The 21440-nt window shown below is 34.3% G+C and overlaps 1 protein-coding gene across 8 annotated transcripts in view; it reads right to left on the bottom strand.

Annotated features, from left to right (window-relative positions):
- The window catches only part of LOC309630238 (sodium channel protein type 2 subunit alpha), a 153429-nt gene that overhangs the window by 8708 nt on the left and 123281 nt on the right, over positions 1 to 21440 (bottom strand). For all 8 annotated transcript variants that reach the window (XM_082395191.1, XM_082395187.1, XM_082395189.1 and 5 more), the window contains 7 exons: positions 13369 to 13523; positions 11596 to 11769; positions 7964 to 8086; positions 6686 to 6967; positions 5307 to 5360; positions 2393 to 2530; positions 1923 to 2027 (listed from right to left, as the gene is read on the bottom strand). In XM_082395191.1, the coding sequence (XP_082251317.1) occupies positions 1923 to 2027; positions 2393 to 2530; positions 5307 to 5360; positions 6686 to 6967; positions 7964 to 8086; positions 11596 to 11769; positions 13369 to 13523 (1031 nt within the window). The remainder of the gene's footprint in view (positions 1 to 1922; positions 2028 to 2392; positions 2531 to 5306; positions 5361 to 6685; positions 6968 to 7963; positions 8087 to 11595; positions 11770 to 13368; positions 13524 to 21440) is intronic.

A 21440-nucleotide genomic window follows, 5' to 3' on the forward strand; every position in this document is an offset into this window, starting at 1 on the left:
CTCTCATAGCCAAATGGATCTTTCCTTCTTGGATATTTCTATATTTGTTGGGGTGACTATTTGATTACCAAATAGACTCTTTATTGTTCGATATTTAAATCTGAATGTTTAGCATAGTACATTGTTAATGAAAGACTGAATGGATGGATTTTACCAAATCATTTCTTAATTTGCCAAATTGTTGCCAATAATAGTCTAGTTAAGTGCACTGGTCGTTTCCTGTGCATCCCTGTCCCTGCCAGGTAAATCTACGTCATTTGATGTAATTAAACAGCCATTTAAAAATTTCTTTCTCAATCGTTTATCTACATATATATGTTGCCTACTGATAAATCTCACTCCTTCACTGATTTACCTCTTCCTATAATGGTGAAGTGCCCAAGGCTTCATGCTCAGCACTTTTTGGGTCTTTTTTTTTTTTTTGATATATTCTAATTATCTTTCAAAAATGAATCTAAGCTTCAGAGCTCAACTGAATTATGTCTGACAATGACAACTCTAAAATCTTTGTCTCATATTCATAAGACCTAATTTTTCCAAATGCCTTTATAAGACTTTGTTAGTGCAATCAGTAATTTTACAAAACATTAACTGTTTTACATTCTTCATTATCTACATGTCCTTCCTCTTTTCCTATATTTTATAGCTGCCTCATCCCACTGAGTCTTCTTGTTGGCTTCTTTATTTCCTATGTTCCAGTCCTACTGGCATGACCCCATATTGTGGACTCATCTTCTTGTATATAAGGGTTCATCTTCTTGTCTGAGGCCCAGCATTATTTTGTCTCTAACATCTTCTCATGCCAGTCTCTAAAATTCTTTTTCTTCACATTACTATGCTGTTCACTTAACTATATTATATTTTCATTTGGCTTAATTAAGATCGATTTCTTCAGACTCATAGTGGTAACCTTGACTCATTTAACCCAGAAAACCTTGTGTTTACTACTCACTATTTCAAATATATCACTATTCTCCACTGCAATATTTATTTCCATGGCTTTGGAGTATATATTTTCTTATATAGGGCATTACTCTGCTTTACTCCCCATCCATTCAAGTTGTATTATTTCTCAAAGAGTAGGCTCAAATTGTCCATTCCTAATGTTTTGTCCAATGTAACTATCCACTTTCTTTGAGCTTTTGGCTAACTTACAAACAAAACATGGGCATGGCCAGTTTTAGCTTGGTCAGTTTTACATCGCCACTAATGGAGTCATAGAGTCATGATTCCTGGGGAACACTGGATTGCCTTGTACCACGTATACCTTGGGGGAGGACTTCTGAAACATAGAAAAACTCAGGAACTCTCCTGACAACAATTCCTTGCAGCAACCAAACAGAACCAGTAGCCATTGGCAAATATACAATTGGAATAGCCATAAAAAGTCTTAAAGAATGATGTCATCTGATTTAGGGGCAAGATGCTAGGAGGAAATAGATTTTTCTTAAAAACCAGGAAAAAACAACAAGACCTGTGACTTTTTGCATTAATGATTCCATTCAATCTGCAGAATTGGACAGAATATGGGGCATATCCAAGAGGTACCAATTATCCCAATTGGTCCCCACTGCACTCTGAGAACATTCAATATTCCCACACTATGTATATATGAATATGTTTTCTTCTCTGCGTTATTAGAAGCTCCTCAATGACATCAATCCTATGGAATAATATTGGCATATAAGTCTGAACATTATTATTAATATGTATTTTATGTCTGTATATAAAATATATTACATAATTTCTACATAGTATGTATATATAAATTACAAATACTTAGGCTATTTAGGCTAGCTAGTCACATTGTTAAGGCAAAAACTTTGTTTTGCAAATGCACAAAAATTAGTGTCTAGCAATTTGGGCTGTAAAAGTGATAGATAGCATAGATTTTATTAATGATGACAGTATGTTGTTCTTACAGCAGGTCGAGGTATGGGTTTTTGTGGTTTCTTTGAACCCAGTTTTTTCATTGCATTGTAGTATTTCTTCTGTTCTTCTGTCATAAAAATGTCTTGACCTCCAAAGTAAAGAAATGAAAGAAAAACTTGTAAAAATCACGTTCTTTGCTAGCTACAAAATTCATCTTAGTAATTGTGTGAAAAATGGCTCCACATTCTATTCTAATGCTACTAATTAATATATGTATTTTAGAGATGCATATATCCAATGCATAAATTATGCCATATTAGTCAGATTTCTATACTGGAAATATCAGTACATGCTATCTGAATTATCAATCACTTAAAAACTCATAGATGATTAAGTCTCTCAAAACAATTTCTGAATTTTATATTCTTTCTTTTTGTTGACTGCATTTGGAGCCAAAAGGAAACAGTGTGATATGTTTAGTTCACATTTTAGAGCAAGGATGAAGTTTTAGTATACTTATCTTCTTTTTCTGTTGGTTGAAGTTATCTATGATGACACCAATGAAAAGATTCAGAGTAAAGAATGAACCAAAAATAATAAAGATGACAAAATAAAGGTACATGTACAGATTGTCTTCATACTTGGGTTGTAATTCTACCTACAAAATATGAAAAATGATAACTATTAGACCTAATCCATGTTTCATAAAAAAGACATCAGTGAATTTTCGATTCTCAAAGCATGTCTCTATCACTGGAAATTAAAAAAAATTAAACAGATTTTATGAAACATCAAATCTAACACACCTATTGAAGAGTCTCTAATACGGTTCACTGAGTTGAGAAAATGAAACAACTCAGAGAAAAGTCTGAATAATTAAAATTAATTTCACCCAGTAAATGCCTAGATTATGAATGCACTTTCAATGCAGTTTCAAGACCCCAACGGGGCATGCAAAGTGAGGATTTCCTCTTCCTACAGAAGAGGTGTTGTAGTCACACTATTCTATGTTAAAAACTTTCAAATTTTACCCTCTCTGACTCAGCTTCTTCATCTGTAAAATGGAAAAATATAGAACCTACTCCTCATATGGTAGTTGGGAAGGTTAAATGTTACTATTGTATATGAGAGGTGTTAGAACAGCACCTGGCCAATAGTAAGAGCTAAGAGTAAAGGTTTGATTTCTATTACATATTTCTGTTGATAGACTAGAATTATTACTGTACGTGTGGACATAGGTACATCAGTAGGATCTTTCCATTCTGAAAATGAGTCTATTGATTCATCCTATTCAGCAGGCCTTAGGCATTGTTTTTGTAACAATGATACCCTCTCTCATCCAGCACAGTTCTGATGAAAAATGTATGATGGTTGGTTTAAGCTTTGGCTGTAATCTGTAGTTCAGGTCTCACAGGACATTGTTCTAACCAACTCAGTTAACTAGTCACAGGTGACAATGAAGGCAGGTAATGACCCATTGTGTCATGAAATCAATTTAGAGGGTAATGGCCAACATGAAATTTTTTTTTCTAATGAAATAGGGTAAAATAGAAAATATTGGAAATATTGTAAAACTGCCTATTCTTTGATAAGACTTCTATTTTATTTATGCATGTGTGTAGTGGACAGTGATATAAAATATTTTAAAATGTCTTAAAATTAAATACAATACAAACACAAAGGTGCACAGTACATAAGTGTTAGATGTAATAAACTCTTTTAAAGTGAACTTTACAACCCAAGATGTCAGAAACCCTTGGTGTATCCTTCCCAAACATAAATTCTACCATCTCTGCTAGAGGTAATCATTATCCTGACTTTTACGGTAATTATTTCCTTGCTTTTTCTTTAGAGTTAGAACCTAAGTATGCATTCTTGAACAACAAGGTTAGTTGTGTCTACGTTTTATCTAGTAGACACATTTGTTATAACAGTTACATTTTAAGATTCATCTGCATTATTATGTATACTGGATTCATATATCATTTTCAATACTGTTTAATATTCAATTATTTGCCTATTTCTACTAATTTTGAGTTGTTTCCAGTTTTTCACTAATGCAAAAAAAGTTATGCTCATTCTTATACAGAGATTCTTTTATATATGTACACAAGTTTCTATAGAATATATTGCTAAAAATGGAATTGTGGGGTTAAAGAATATCTTGAACTTTAATGAATAATGTTGGTAATGCTCAACTTTTTTAAAGGAATATTTATCCATTTCCCCCCAACCAGCACACTAGAGTTCTTGCTGCTGTTTATTCTTAGCAGCACTTGGTATTGTCAAACTTTTTATTATTTCCAATCAGGAAGGTTTGTAGGTAATATCTAATTTTGGTTTAAATTTGCATTTCTCTATTAACTAATGAGAGTAAGAGTGAATAACTTGTCATAATTATAGTGGCCAATTGGACTGCATCTTTTGTAAAGTGCTTGAATGCTGAGGGGTTACATAGCAGATAGTGTATGCTAGGTTATTAAGGAAGAAACTGAAAGCAAGTTGTGTGTCATGTAGGTTATTGATAAGAAAGGTGGAGAGAATTTTAAATGAGTTAATCAAATAGGTAGGAAACCACTGCCGAAAATGAGATAATGTAAGAAAGCCAGCACAGTGAGTGGTAATAAATAATAAATTATTATTCAAAAAAACCCATAACTGGGATTCCTGATAGTAATAGATACAATGCAGGGTGTTAAGCTCTCTCATTCTTTTTTTTTTTTTTAAATAAGGTGAAAAAAAAATCAGGAATTCTTTCTAAGTTACCACCTGGTTTTTGGTGTCAGGGATATAATATTTTGAGCTTAATTACTATACTCTGGCAATATATCAGAAGCCAATCTCTTTTTCAAAATGTGATTTCCTCCCTTATTGTTAGTGAGAAATTAATGGAGATTATACAAAAAATTTCAAAAGTGCTGATGTGTATAAGGTAGATTATGAAAGCCCCTTTTTCTACCACAAAAATCTCACTTCCCAGAGAGAAACACCATTAGGTTTTTTTTATATGTTTGTCTTCTGTTTGCTTTTTTCACCATTAGTCAGATCCTTCCTATCAGAGGAAAGATCAAAAGCTGGAAGAAATCTGTGACAGATGAAGAAAGTGCCTGTGAGGGCTTTTAATTCATGGCCAGAACTATCAGAACCAAAAATAAGATGTCTCATTTTACAAATAGAGTCAACAAATTTTTAAGTGCCAGGTACCATGCTAGATACTAGGAAAGATATGTTAAAAGATTCACAGTGAGTAGAGAAATACATTTAAATCAAAGTTTGGAAAGTGTAATGTAAGGTTGAATATTTTATTTTTCTAATATAGATGTAATCTATAAATTAACCTATGATTTCATTTTATTGACAATATCATTAAATAACAACACTGCAGAAATATTCACTGGATCAAGTTAAACAATTTTCTCTCTAAACAGACTTACATTTCGTGAATCAACAGCTGCATACATGATATCCATCCATCCCTTAAATGTGGCCTGTAAAAAAAGTCACATCATTTAATTTTTTCCCTCACAAATTATAATTCTAGAAAAGAGATTAAATATCAGATTGATTGATTCAAAACAGGTATATAAAAGATTCATTCAAAACAGGTATATAAAATAGCTTTGAATTAATATTTAAACTCTTCGGGCAAAGTTTTATAACATATGCATTGAAAACTCTTCCTTTGTATTCTTCTATAACATCTTTTTATGAAACCTTAACATCTATAATGAAATCATGATGGATTATAACAATATGCTATCATAAAAGCAACTATCAATAACTTTTGACTCTGCTGTATCTAAAGAATATAACATGAAATAATTTCACGAATATAGTACTACCTTCAGACAAACGAAAAAATATGCTGTGTTGTTTGATCTTAATGCTTTCTTTTCTGCTTATCCCTTTCTAAGTGGTATTATCACCAACCATCAATCATGATGGTGTGTTCTTGAAACTCTCCTCAGTATTGCTAAATATACTATTTTGAGGCAGTTATTCTACAAGAAGCAGCATTATAACCTGAAGCAAACATTATATTTAATTGCAATTTACTTTTTAAAATATTTTGGTTTTGTGTGTTTGTGTATATGTGGGCATAGTAATCCTGAAGACAAGTCTTATACATTTTTTTTCAGTTCCTTAGTGCCACAGGACCCTGCAATATTTATCTAGTGCTGGGTATTGTGTAGGTGGATCATCTCAGGGAGCATGTGGACATGACTTAGAGTGGTCAGTTGAGAAGTTGAATGGATTTTTATGAAATTATAGCAGACATAATAGACTTGATAGGAAGGTTTTCATTTGCAAGAGAGCAATCTCCCTATCTGAAAGCATTCAAGCAGCAGGGAGGAAGAGGAGAATCAAGGTAGGAGTTCGTGTGAGGGTACATTTGGTTACGGTGTTGGTGAAGGTTGGGTGGGTGGAGACTTGGCGAGGGTTTAGAGACTGTCTGGTACCTGAGAAGGAGGACAGAAATCTACCACCCCTCTCCCCACCACCTTTCCAACCCCACCCTCGGGCCACTGCCTCTACTTTGCTCAGATTAAGGATGGGGGAAAACAGTAGGAACCTACACAGAAATCTCAGTAACAAAGACCTGTGCTGGGAACCTAAGGCTTAGTCTGAGAGACTACAAACTTTGTAGAGCTGTCCAGTTTTCAACATGGCGCAGAAAAGACAGTTCGGCCATGACTGAGGAAGAATCTAGGCAAATGGGCTTAAGGAAGTATGTATTTGCAAACACTGAGAAAGAAGAATTTTGGGCTCCTTTTCATAATACATCACAGTGAATAATAAGGTGGTTACTTACTACTTGAAGTAGAGAAAGATACCCAAGTCCCACATTATCAAAATTGACTTTCACGTTCTTCCACCGGGCAGTTTGGTTGCTCTCTATGAGGGCCTTACACTCACTGTAGTTGTTGACCACGCTGACATCAAACATTTCTCCAGTGGTGTAGTTAATACAGTGATAAAACTTGCCAGCAAAGAGGTTCACTCCCATGATACTGAATATTAACCAAAAGATCAGACAAACCAGAAGTACATTCATTATGGATGGAATGGCTCCTAAAAGAGCATTGACAACAACCTGGCACAGAAATGAGATGGAAAAAGAAGTGAAAAGAGAGTCAGATCTATGGAAGGACTAGGAATTTAGGTCATTATATATGCAAACTTGATATAGAAAATATGAAAATCATTCTAGTACTGAAAATTTGATTCTCTTTTTAAAAATTAAAACAGCTACTACAAAAACAGTAGATTTTAAATTGGTAAAGTGAAAAGAATTTAAGAGCTAGCCATTCCTTTCTATGCAATCATGTGCATACAAACATAGGAGAACACACACCTACACACATCATCTGTTTCTGGTTGTTTTTGCAACATTCAGAGAAAGTCCTAAGTAGCTATTTTAAAATATCACAAAAAAAGCATCTAAAAGTTCATTTTTGAATAGCTAAATGTACCGAGACAGGACATCACCATTTCCTCAGTGCTGAGGGTATGTGGTCTCAGGTTTTGTGCCCCAGGGGATGACAAATGGCAGCACAAATTCCTCTGAGTTCTTTTGTACCACCTTTCTAAATGAGTGTTAGATTTCCACAGCTGACCTACTTTTTAGCCATCTCAGCCTTCATTTGAAAGCTAAAAGGCCAGATTTGAACTTTAAAAGGCTCAAAATACATCATAAGGAGCAGGCAAGAAAAATGATGGGGAACGATGTGGTGGTTTCAAATTACAGTGAGTGGGATTTCGTGCACGTTTATAAATGGAAGGAACATACTAATCTTGACTCACATCAGAAGCCTACACAACATGCTAGAAATTTCCCACAGAGTGAAAAAATCTAGTTAGAAGCAATCTAATTGTTTCTAATTAGAAGCAACCATTCAGGCATTATGTTCTGTGAGTGCCTCCAACAATGTCAAGTTTATGGATGTCTGACAAATATTACTGATTGATTGGTTATGTGAGTCTGAATGTAGAAGACACAAATTCAGCATGGATTTGTCATGTCTAAGGTTCAAAGCAGCAGTTTGTTCTCAATTCTAATTCCAACAAATTCTAAAGCATTTGGTCTTACCCTCATTCCTTCAAACCGGGATAAGGCTCTCAATGGCCTCAGAGCTCTTAGTGTTCTGAGGGATTTGATGGCACCAAGTTCTGAGTAACCCAAAGCATTTGCAGTTAAGCTAACCAATGAGACCTATACAGAAAAAGCAACACAGTTTTCTCATTTACAAACAAAAATGTTTACACAATTCAACCTTGCTCTATGTAATAAACCAGTAGTTCTCAAACTTTAGTGAGTATCAGAATCACCTGGAGAGCTTGCTGTAAACACAAATCACTGGCCAAGGTTTGAGGTGGGGCCTGAGAATTTGCATTTCTTCGAGTTCCCAGATGAGGCTAATGATACTGGCCTGTGAGCCCACACTCTGAAAACCACTGCTATAAACTTATGAAAAAGAAGAAGCTATATGTGTTTTTTTTCAAGATTCTTGACAAGAAAATTTTTAAAAATTAAATGTAAAGCAAGAAAAAGAATGACACCAAAATGAAATTTTCATCTATAGATCTGTAAAACTTTATCATTCCTCATATTACTGAGCAGACCTGAAAGAGAAATTAAAACTTAGTACAAGTATGCAAGTAAACTACGCAAACCACTATTGACTCTGAATATAAACACATTCAGAAAGATCTAGGTTTCTAAACAGTGGTTTAGTCTTCCTGTAAATGTCAGTGTGAGGGCATAAGATCATTAATTAGGGAAAATTAAAATAATTAAGTAAAAAAAAAGTTGAGATTTTAGTATAACTAATTAGAAATTGTCAGAACAATGTTTTCTTTAGTCATTTACACAGATGACTAATGCAGTTGATAGAAGTTCTAAAATCTCAGCTAAAAAGGAAAAGAACACTGTCATAGGTGGCACAGAAATGTCTGATTTCCTTTGAAAATACATAGAAAAATCATTAAAGCTATATAAACTAAAAAAAGATATTTTCTCCTAAAGTGCACCTGAATTTCAAAAGTAGAAAAATGAAAACAGATGTGTAATATAGGTTTTAAGAATATGGTGTTAGCGTATATTTAAAAAAATACATTTTTTAAGAAAAATAAGTGAAGCACAGAGAAAATTTTTACAACAAAACTTGACTTATTCGAACTAGTTCTGCACATGTCATCTGAGATAGAAAAACCTTTAAATTTAGAAAAAATTAATCTATAAAAATTTCTGAAGTGGTTTTTATATTTTTCCTAAAATCTAAACTTTTAGGCTTTGTAAGTCTCCTCTTCACATATAACTGAAAAATAGTTACTGAATTATCATTTGTTGTGAAGATCTTCTACATATAAAACAAGAGGACCTATAGTACTTTATCTTCTCTAAAGGCAAAATGAAAAAGAGCTAGGCATAAATTAAAGGAGGAAAGATAAAAGTTAGACATAAGAAAAAAAATTCTGAACCGGGGCAGTATTTATTGGCTAAAGAAGTAGTAAAATATTCAATTTTATATGTCTTGTGTAGCTGAATATGAAAAGGAGATACCTGTAGACCCTCTTCTCTTTTTGATCTTTATTGGTCTTTGGCCTGTAAATAGTGATCTCCTTCTATTCCATCACTGACACCTCCACCAAATTTCTCTCCCTGAAAGAGTGAGCTTTTCTTGTCACTTTCCATAGACAATTCTTTAGCGGCTTCATTACTAAATCATAAATCTAAATCTCTTTGTATGGCATCTCAGGTCCTTCAACCTCTTCTCCAACTTACCTTTCTTACCTTATCATCCAATTACAGAACGCTTTCCCTCACTTGTTTTGTGAACAAGCCCTGCTTGGCATGCATCAGTGTCTTTAAGGCTTTGGTGTCCTTCCCCTCATCTGTACCTGCTGACATGTCATCCCTCAAAAGCCAGCTCACACTGCACTGCCCTCATGAAGCCTTTGCTCCTTCCTCAGTGAAGCAGACGGCACTTTTAATATAGATGTCATCTTCTCATTGTATACTATCTGTCCTCACTAGTTGTCTGTAAGCTCCCATAGGCCCAGAAAAATGGCATTCATATTTGGCTCTATCATAACAAAATAGATGCTCAATAAATATATTTGACATAAAGCAAAGTATCGATTAGTTTAATACATTATCATAATAGTTTTCTTAAATCTAAGAAGGTAAATATCAGGATATGCTGGGTAATATGAGTAGCAGCTTATAGACTTCAAATAGATTTCTCTTAAGAATTTCTTTATATTTAGGTAGTGTTGACTTAATGCCTTTATTATCACATAGATATATTAAATGCCAGATATTTTGATTAAAAATCATAACCACATACAGAAAATAAAGAAAAGTATCATCCATAATCTCATTATACAAATAAAATAACTGGTATTGTCTTGGTATATTTTTCCTTTGTTTGTAATGTCCACACATACGTGGTTTTAAGTATTACTTATTGTCTTATTTCATTGCTAGTAAACTTTTGATATAATTCTGCATGTAGCTCTATATGTTATTTAAGAATAGATTTGCTTTAGGCAGATTCAACGGAAAAAAGATATTTTTGTCTCTTAAATTCAAAGAATTCTCTTTGTCTCTCACAAATTTTTTCCTCTGTTTGGTGATTAGAAAACTCTTACTAAATTAAAAGTTGATATATTTTTCACCTGAAGTTGTAAAAAATAATTTTCTCCATGAAAGGGTTCACTTTTTTCTCTGCTAGCATCATATGTAAATTTTATATTTCAAAATACATCTTTAATTGCCAAGGAATTATTATAATCAACAGAATATTATCTTTAAAGTACACTACTTAACACATTGTGCTTTCCTGAAAATTCCAGAGTCCTCCTCCTCCGTTAGCTCTGAGCACCACTCCGTCCCCTCCCCCCAGGTTTCCTGTCCCCTAGTCTCACTGGCTCGCCTAGTCTTTTCTAGACAAAAGGCCTTTAAGTTCCTTTCTAGTCTTTCAAAATGGACTATTAATTTAAAAGGGGTTTAAGAAGTAAATCTCCAAAACTAAATGAAAGTGATTTAAATTTTTTTTTTTAGTTAAGATATTATATGCATTAAAAAAGGTGAGATCTTCCTCAAAATTTTCCCTCAAAAATCAGGGAATAACCTCATATTCATATTTTTAAAGCTTCATATTCTGATACTGCATCTTTATTTTCAACACCATCGTGGTTTCACAAAACTTTTAAATAATTGGTCCATAGCCAATCTGTTTCTACCATTATACAAATCAAGAAGTGTCTCTTGCTATTTGGACTTTCAAATTTTTTTGTAATTAGTAATCCACCTGTGGGACAAACACTTTGCAACAGGCTCTGGTGATGATGAATATAGTAACATCAAAGATGCCCTTGAAGAATTTAGATACAGTTATTGTATGAAATGTGAGAGTGATAAAAGCAAAACTTCTATGTTAATATATTATTTTGTATAACTTGGAATCTTAAATATTAATTTAAACTAAATCAATACATACAATAAGTTCCATTTGACTGTTTCATCTCTGAAAGTATATACATTTAAACCAGCAAAAAAATTGTTTTGGGGCATTTTCTTATTGGGAAGATGGGAACCATCATTTATATTTGGGGCCATGCAATACTTACTGAGTGCCTTTTATGTGCCAGGCACCATTGCTAGCACATATCATTCACATGCCAATAGAATGAAACAAGAATGTGCAGAATACTCACATCGACAATCAGGAAATCTAGCCAGCACCAGGCATTGGTAAAATACATTTGAAAGCCGTATGCAACCCACTTGAGAAGCATTTCCAGGATGAATATATAAGTGAAAACTTTGTCAGCATATTCTAACATGGTCTTAATGGTTTTTCGCTGTTCAATATATATATCTTCAAAGGCCTGTAAGTGAAAAAGCTTCACTGAATTTCATTTTCATAAACTGTCTCTAATTGGTATTTTATTAGAGAAAAACATGCTGCAAGCCTCTTCTCAGGTGCTTAAGGGTGGAACACTTTGTGCTTCCCAGAGCTGCTTTATACTTTGCTTTATAGTTATCTATATGCAAATGACTGTTGACTGAGCATTTATCAACCAATTAATTCAAATAATTTTTAAATTTTGGTATCAGGGTACCCCAAAAGAGCTTAAAATTTTTGAGACTGCCAGCTGCTTCTCTCTATAGCAGGAGGCAGAAAATCATCTGCAAGCAGATCTGCTTTGTTCAGTGCAGAGTTGTGGACTGTAGCCCTTCAGTAACGCAAATGTAAGGCAAGGAGCCCCCTTAGCCTGGGAAAGGGGAATGGATTATGATCTCTAGCTTTCTCTTCTATCTCTCTTGCTCAATCTGGGCATGTGTGTGGTGTATATCTAGAACCTCCCTTTGCCACTATTTTGCAGAGCTCTTTGGAAAGGGAGGAGGAATTCATTTGCAGGAGTCCCTAGGCCTTCTGGAACGAAAAGAGCATTTATCTAATTCAGTCCTCTTATAAGAAAAACTATCAGGGTAACCTGGTGGTTTGGATCAAGGAGAAAGGAGAATTTTTTTTTTTTTTGAGAAAAGGGGGATCTGGGCTTGTAAGTGGGGCTCAATACAAGGGCCTAAATGCTTTTCAGCTCTATCTATAGCTGAAGCTAGAAGCCCCTCAGAAGCCAGCCTTTGTGCATGTTGGTGCACTTTGGTGAGCTCTGACTGGGTATAATTGATAACCGTGAGCTGCTACAGCAAGGGCACTAGTCACCGACAAGATGTCACAGTTCCCTCTCTACTTGGCATTAAAACACAGAGCTGACCCTCTTTGCTCCAAGTACATGACAGGCTGCAGGATCCTTAATCAAATCAGAGGTGGGCTTTGAGGCCTCCAGATATAATGCCATGATCCTCCTACTGAAATCAACTCACCAAACACTAGCAACTAATAGAAAAATAAACAAATAAAAGAAATGTAACCACATTTACATTACCAAATGGAAAACGGGACACACTGCTTTCATTATGTTAATCAATATTTTGACCAAATAGACCATTCTGTGGAATGAAATCAGATATAAAATAAGTTTGTAATGCTTTCACTTTGCTACTCATTGGTAATTAAGTTAGTTTACTATTTGCCATTCAGTGTGATTGGCACTAGTGAATCAGCATGAACAAGACAGGTGGGTTTTATGCAGCAATGGAGCTTATGTTAAACAGTTTGATATTTAGCTGATAATCCCATATCACGTCTACATACTCATTCTTAACAGGAACTAGTTCTGATGAGTAAAAGAAAGATCCTTCCTTAAATATTCACAAAAAATCATACTGATCTAAATTTGATTCAATCTGAGGCCTATTCCAGAACAATGAAAATTGCTATTTAAGTAGTGTGCTAAAAATATCATACAATGTCTCTCATATTCACAAACACCTTTTTGTAAAAACATGTAAGAGGAGGTTCATTAAGGGAAAAGGTGAAGGATTTCAGGTAAAAGTAAAAGAGCAAATCATATTTCACCTACCAGTGCCCCACTGCTGAGTAGAATCATGAAGACAATGAAGGTTTCGAACCAGTTATGCTCCACTATCTTATAGCAAGTTTTTCTCAAGTTCCACCAGAGTTTCCCTTTGCCTTCTTCTATGCTTATCTGACAACACTTAAACTTCCGCACACAGTCTAAAATATGTCAAAGTAAATGAAGAAAAAAATTACTCTTTGATTATGTATATTTGTGTTGGTGTGAGATTCATCTACATTATTACCTGATATATTGTAAATAACTTTATTTTTTAATATAGCTTTCACTTGTAGAAATAGAAATCATCTATACTTTTTTTACTCGTTCTTTCAACAACTATTTTTTAGTGTTTATGGGACTATTATAATGAATTATATTGCATTATAAAAACATATTATAGAACAACAGAAAGAAGTAAAATCACCAAAAGTTGATATTTCCATCCTATCCTTACCCTATGAGTATGATTCCACTCATATACAGACTTTATATATATTTGATTTCTAATTAGTTAACTTAATGGTATAATATAAACATTTCCCTTTTTGTTACAAGTAAATAGAATTTTGAAAGGTTTCACATGCTTCTCTAAATAAGATTACCAGACATAACCAAAATTTATATAAAGATTCCACTATTATTGAATATCTTTTTTGTATTTTATTTATTTTTTTATACAGCAGGTTGTTATTAGTTATCCATTTTGTACATATTAGTGTATATATGTCAATCCCAGTCTCCCAATTCATCACACCACCTATTATTGAATATTTATGTTTCTTTAACTCTAGCTATTATCAGCAATAATGTAATAGACACCTTTGCAGTCTACTATATCAAAGGCTTGTCAACAAATATTTATTGAATAACTGTTTATTCAAGGAATTATATTGGACTAATTATAAAACTAGAATGTGTAAAACACAGCCTTGCTCTAAAAAGAGTGTGTATTTTGAGTAGGGGAGATTTGCCCACAGATATTACAGTTGTAGAAAGCAAAAGAGGTACTGTGAGAGTTTACCAGCAGATTAATTTCTAATACTGCGCTCACTTTGGCAGCACATATAAAACACTGGAATGATACAGAGAAGATTAGCATGGCCCCTGCACAAGGATGACAGGCAAATTCATGAAGCATTCCATATTTTTTACAAGGGAATCCCCATAAGGTTAACAGCTGATCTTTCAGCAGAAACTCTGCAAGCCAGAAGGGAGTGGCAGGAAATATTGAAAGTGAAGAAAGGGAAAAACATACAACCAAGATTACTCTACCCAGCAAGGATATCATTCAGATTCGACAGAGAAATTAAAACCGTTAGAGACAAGCAAAAGCTAACAGAATTCAGCACCACCAAACCAGCTCTACAACAAATGCTAAAGAAACTTCTCTAGGCAGGAAACACAAGAGAAGGAACAGACCTACAATAACAAACCCAAAACAATTAAGAAAATGGTAATAGGAACATACATATCGATAACTACCTTAAATGTAAATGGATTAAATGCTCCAACCAAAAGACAAAGACTGGCTGAATGGATACAAAAACAAGACCCATATATAGGCTGTCTACAAGAGACCCACTTCAGACCTACGGACACAAACAGATTGAAAGTGAAAGGATGGAAAAAGGTATTCCATGCCAATGGAAATCAAAAGAAAGCTGGAGTAGCAATTCTCAGATCAGACAAAATAGACTTTAAAATAAAGACAATTACAAGAGACAAAAAAGGACACTACATAATGATCAAGGGATCAATCCAAGAAGAAGATACAAAAATTGTAAATATTTATGCACCCAACATAAGACAACCTCAATACATAAGGCAAATGCTAACAGCCATAAAAGGGGAGATCGACAGTAATACAATAATAGTAAGGGACTTTAACACCCCTCTTTCACCAATGGACAGATCATGAAAAATGAAAATAAATACGGAAACACAAGCTTTAAATGATATATTAAACAAGATGGACTTAATTGATATTTGTAGGACATTCCATCAAAAATCAACAGAATACACTTTCTTCTCAAGTGCTCATGGAACATTCTCCAGGATAGATCATATCTTGGGTCACAAATCAAGCCCTGGTAAATTTAAGAAAACTGAAATCTTATCAAGTACCTTTTCCGACCACAACACTTTGAGACTAGATATCAGTCACCGGAAAAAATCTGTAAAAAATACAAGCACATGGAGGCTAAATAATATGCTACTAAATAACCAAGAGATCACTGAAGAAATCAAGGAGGAAACTAAAAAATACCTAGAAACAAATCACAATGAAAACACGATGACCCAAAACCTATGGGATGCAGCAAAAGAAGTTCTAAGACGAAAGTTTATAGCAATACGATCTTACCTCAAGAAACAAGAAAACTCTCAAATAAACAACCTAACCTTACACCTAAAGCAATTAGAGAAAGAAGAAAAAAAAAAACCCCAAAGTTAGCGAAGGAAAGAAATCATAAAGATCAGATCAGAAATAAATGAAAAAGAAATGAAGGAAACGATAGCAAAGATGAATAAAACTCAAGGATGGTTCTTTGAGAAGATAAACAAAATCGATAAACCATTAGCCAGAATCATCAAGAATAAAAGGGAGAAGACTCAATAGAATTAGAAATGAAAAAGAAGAAGTAACAACTGACACTGCAGAAATACAAAGGATCATGAGAGATTACTACAAGCAACTATATGCCAATAAAATGGACAACCTGGAAGAAATGGACAAATTCTTAGAAAAGCACAACATTCCGAGACTGAACCAGGAAGAAGCAGAAAATATAAACAGACCAATCACAAGCACTGAAATTGAAACTGTGATTTAAAAACTTCCAGCAAACAAAAACCCAGGACCAGATGGATTCACAGGCGAATTCTATCAAACATTAAGAGAAGAGCTAACACCTATCCTTCTCAAACTCTTCCAAAATATAGCAGAGGGAGGAACACTCCCAAACACATTCTACAAGGCCACCATCACCCTGATACCGAAACCAGACAAAGATGTCACAGAAAAAGAAAACTACAGGCCAATATCACTGGTGAATATAGATGCAAAAATCCTCAACAAAATACTAGCCAACAGACTCCAACAGCACATTAAAAGGATCATACACCATGATCAAGTGGAGTTTATCCCAGGAATGCAAGGATTCTTCAAAATACACAAATCAATCAATGTGATAAACCATATTAACGAATTGAAGGAGAAAAACCATATGATCATCTCAATAGATGCAGAAAAAGCTTTTGACAAAATTCAACACCCATTTTTGATAAAAACCCTCCAGAAAGTAGGCATAGAGGGAACTCACCACAACATAATAAAGGCCATATATGACAAACCCACAGCCAACATCGTTCTCAATGGTGAAAAACTGAAAGCATTTCCACTAAGATCAGGAGCAAGACAAGGTTGCCCACTCTCACCACTGTTATTCAACATAGTTTTGGAAGTTTTCAAACAGCAATCAGAGATGAAAAAGAAATAAAAGGAATCCAAAGCGGAAAAGAAGAAGTAAAACTGTCACTGTTTGCAGATGACATGATCCTATACATAGAGAATCCTAAACATGCTACCAGAAAACTACTAGAGCTAATCAATGAATTTGGTAAAGTAGCAGGATACAAAATTAATGCACAGAAATCTCTTGCATTCCTATACACTAATGACGAAAAATCTGAAAGAGAAATTATGGAAACACTCCCATTTACCATGCAACAAAAAGAATAAAATACCTAGGAATAAACCTACCTAAGGAGACAAAAGACCTGTATGCAGGAAACTATAAGACACTGATGAAAGAAATTAAAGATGATACAAACAGATGGAGAGATATACCATGTTCTTGGATTGGAAGAATCAACATTGTGAAAATGACTATACTACCCAAAGCAATCTACAGATTCAACGCAATCCCTATCAAACTACCACTGGCATTTTTCACAGAACTAGAACAAATAGTTTCACAATTTGTATGGAAACACAAAAGACCCCAAATAGCAAAAGCAATCTTATGAAAGAAAAACAGAGCTGGAGAAATCAGGCTCCCCGACTTCAAACTATACTACAAAGCTACAATAATCAAGACAGTATGGTACTGGCACAAAAACAGAAATATAGATAAATGGAACAGGATAGAAAGCCCAGAAATTAACCCATGCACATATGGCCACCTTACCTTTGATAAAGGAGGCAAGAATATACAATGGAGAAAAGACAGCCTCTTCAATAAGTGGTGCTGGGAAAAGTGGACAACTACATGTCAAAGAATGAAATTAGAACACTCCCTAACACCATGTGCAAAAATAAACTCAAAATAGATTAAAGGCCTAAATGTAAGGCCAGACACTGTAAAACTCTTAGAGGAAAACATAGGCAGAACACTCTATGACATAAATCACAGCAAGATCCTTTTTGACCTACCTCCTAGAGAAATGGAAATAAAAACAAAAATAAACAACTGGGACTTAATGAAACTTAAAAGCTTTTGCACAGCAAAGGAAACCATAAACAAGACAAAAAGACAACCCTCAGAATGGGAGAAAATATTTGCAAATGAAGCAACTGACAAAGGATTAATCTCCAAAATTTACAAGCACCTCATGCAGCTCAATATCAAAAAAACAAATAATCCAATCCAAAAATGGGCAGAAGACCTAAATAGACATTTCTCCAAAGAAGATTTACAGATTGTCAACAGACACATGAAAGAATGCTCAACATCACTAATCATTAGAGAAATGCAAATCAAAACTACAATGACATATCATCTCACACTGGTGAGAATGGCCATCATCAAAAAATCTAGAAACAATAAATGCTGGAGAGGGTGTGGAGAAAAGGGAACCCTCTTGCACTGTTGGTAGGAATGTAAATTGATACAGCCACTATGGAGAACAGTATGGAGGGTCCTTAAAGAACTAAAAATAGAACTACCATACGACCCAGCAATCCCACTACTGGGCATATACCCTGAGAAAACCATAATTCAAAAAGAGTCATGTAGCACAATGTTCATTGCAGCTCTATTTACAATAGCCAGGATATGGAAGCAACCTAAGTGTCCATTGACAGATGAATGGGTAAAGAAGATGTGGCACATATATACAATGGAATATTACTCAGCCATAAAAAGAAATGAAATGGAGTTATTTGTAGTGAGGTGGATGGACCTAGAATCTGTCATACACAGTGAAGTAACTCAGAAAGAGAAAAACAAATACTGTACTGTAACACATATATATAGAATCTAAGAAAAAAAAAAGGTACTGAAGAACTTAGAGGCAGGACAGGAATAAAGAAGCATATGTAGAGAACGGACTTGAGGACACGGGGAGGGGAAAGGGTAAGCTGGGATGAAGTAAGAGAGTGGCATGCACATATATACACTACCAAATGTAAAACAGACAGCTAGTGGGGAGCAGATGCATAGCGCAGGGAGATCAGCTCAGTGTTTTGTGACCACCTAGAGGGGTGGGATAGGGAGGGTGGGAGGGAGATGCAAGAGGGAGGAGATATGGGGATATATGTATACGTATAGCTGACTCACTTTGTTATACAGCAGAAGTTAACACACCATTGTAAAACAGTTATACCCCAATAAAGATGTTAAAAAAATTTTTTCTAATACTGAGCTTTACAGAAAAAGTGGATTTGGGGCTAGACTTTGAAGGATGTGTAAGAATCAGGTCTAGTATATGGAGCGGTAAAGGAATGCAGAAAAAGTGATATTAATAAACTTTGGTGATGGAAAAGTCTAGAAATTGTATGAAGCTTAGAATTGGGAGTCAAGACTAGAAAAGACACTCTAAAGCCAATCTCAACAGGACCCGAATGATTCAGTTAGAGAACTTAGATTTTATGTGCTATCTAATGGGGAAAACATTGAAGGATTTATTTGGGAGTTATGGAGATTTACCTGATAAGAATACTGATTTAGAATGATCTTTACCTGCACAAGGCATTGGATGACTAGAAGAGAGAAGATGGAAAAGGAGTCCAGAGTCTATGAGATTCAATCAACTTAACATTAAAGAAAGTGAAAGCAAGGGTAATGCTAGTGATAGTGGTCAGGAATCAAAAGATACTGCTGAGTTGACAGGACCTGGCAGCACACAGTATATGGGGGCGCTGGGGTGTGAGACAGGAGTCATGACATAGAGTTTTAACCATGACAGAGAGCTCTTGTTCAGTGAATAGAAAAATGGAAACCTCATTTTGAAGGAGCTTAATATTTTAATGCATAAATATTTAACAGATGCTACTTTATAATGTCAGCCAGATCATATCCTTTGTTTCATGAATATTTAATGAAGTCCTCTTAAATGTTATTTGTTTCTCAAGAAAGAAAGAAATAGCATTGTATTTCTTGTTTCTTTGAGGCAAGATCTTTTTCACATTTCTTGACTCCCAAAGGATTAAGAAGAATTACATGCCCTGAAAATATTTGTTGTAATGAATTAAATGGAACTGGATTTAAAGGGTTTTTTTTCCCCTAAAGAGGATATGGGATGAAAAAACACTGTTTAACATAAAAAGACCAATATTAGTGGGAAGGATAAATGCCAAATTTGGGATACTGATTCACTTCTGAGAGGAAAGCAAGGGAATGGGATACTGAAAGGGTACAAAAGGGGTCAAATCTGTATCTGTTTTATTCTAAAATAAAGAGTCTGAAGCAAACATGACAAAAATATTCAAATTGTTAAAGTTGGTTGGTGGGTGTCTATGTATTATTTCTGTTTTCTATAATGTTATGTTGGTGACATTTCATACTTAAATGCTTTTTTTTAACTTCACAAAAGACAAATGTTGATATTACCATAAATATTATTATGCATATATTGTGACCCTGAAAATAAGCTAATTGTCTGGGAAGGAGTAATAACTAATACTACAGAAATTATTTTTGTGATATACCACTTAAATGTTTCGTAAAGTCATAATTTTTTTCATAATCAACATCACTGAAACGTGTGCAGAATTTTGGAGGAAATAGTGAAGAAAAGTGGCTTCCCTCATAACTTATGCTGAACAAATAGCTCTTCCTCTGAAATAATTTAAAAATTGACAATTAATATATAAATATTTGTTTTCTCCAATGCATTTAAGTCCAAAAGCAATAGGTGTATGTAACATAATCATCTGCAAAAGCCTTGAATCTATTGATATCAATTTTGATTTCTAACATTTGTATAATCACATATTTTTAAAGTTAGCTTAAGTCTAAATTAAAACAGCTTTAACGTTCTTAAATGAAATGAAAATGAATGAAACACTTTTAGAATTAGTTGTAATTAAATAACATTACTACAGTCATTATTATTAAAATAAACTTTTGTTTAAGCAATTACTATTGAATTTGGGTCTAAGACATAGTATGAATTGTTAAATAGCTGTTAACTAAAAAAATGAGTTAAGAATGAAGTGATTCCTAGGACTTTAGAGAAAAAGTTCTGTACCTACAATAGTGATTTATATAAGAAATATAAGGAATTTCATACTCTGTAATATTGCACTAATTTTTTACGCCTCTTTGTATGTAGCACATTCCCACACTGAATCTGGATTGGCGACTCTGCTTTGGTGAACAGCACAGAAGCAAACCTGATGTAAGTGGAGGATTAAGTGCTTGGCATTTAGGCTTCCTCTCCTGCTCCTTTGCTTTCGCTATGATAACAAGCCTGGGCCAGTGTGTGGATGGAGCTGAGTCAGGCAGCAGTCTCATCTAAGACCTCAGCCGTATGACTAATCCTAACCAAGATCAGCAAAACCACCTAGCCAGCCATGGGCTTGTGAGCAAAAATATACGTTTTTTTGTTATATGATAAGAAGTTTTGGGTGGTTTGATACACAACATTATTGTTCAAGAGATAACTGATGCATACCTCAAATAACATAATTTTAGTTTTCTTCACAAAATCCCTAGTATTACTCTAATGGCATGGATCCCTGTATTATATAACTCAGTATATTTTGGCATTTCATTATCTACAATCTAGTATCATTCAGAGCTAATAAAAAATATTTGACCTTGACAGATACAGGTAATTGTTATTCATGGACA

This window comes from Balaenoptera borealis (assembly GCF_965194805.1).
Source record: "Balaenoptera borealis genome assembly, chromosome: 6".
In the NCBI taxonomy this organism is placed as follows: Eukaryota; Metazoa; Chordata; class Mammalia; order Artiodactyla; family Balaenopteridae; genus Balaenoptera; species Balaenoptera borealis.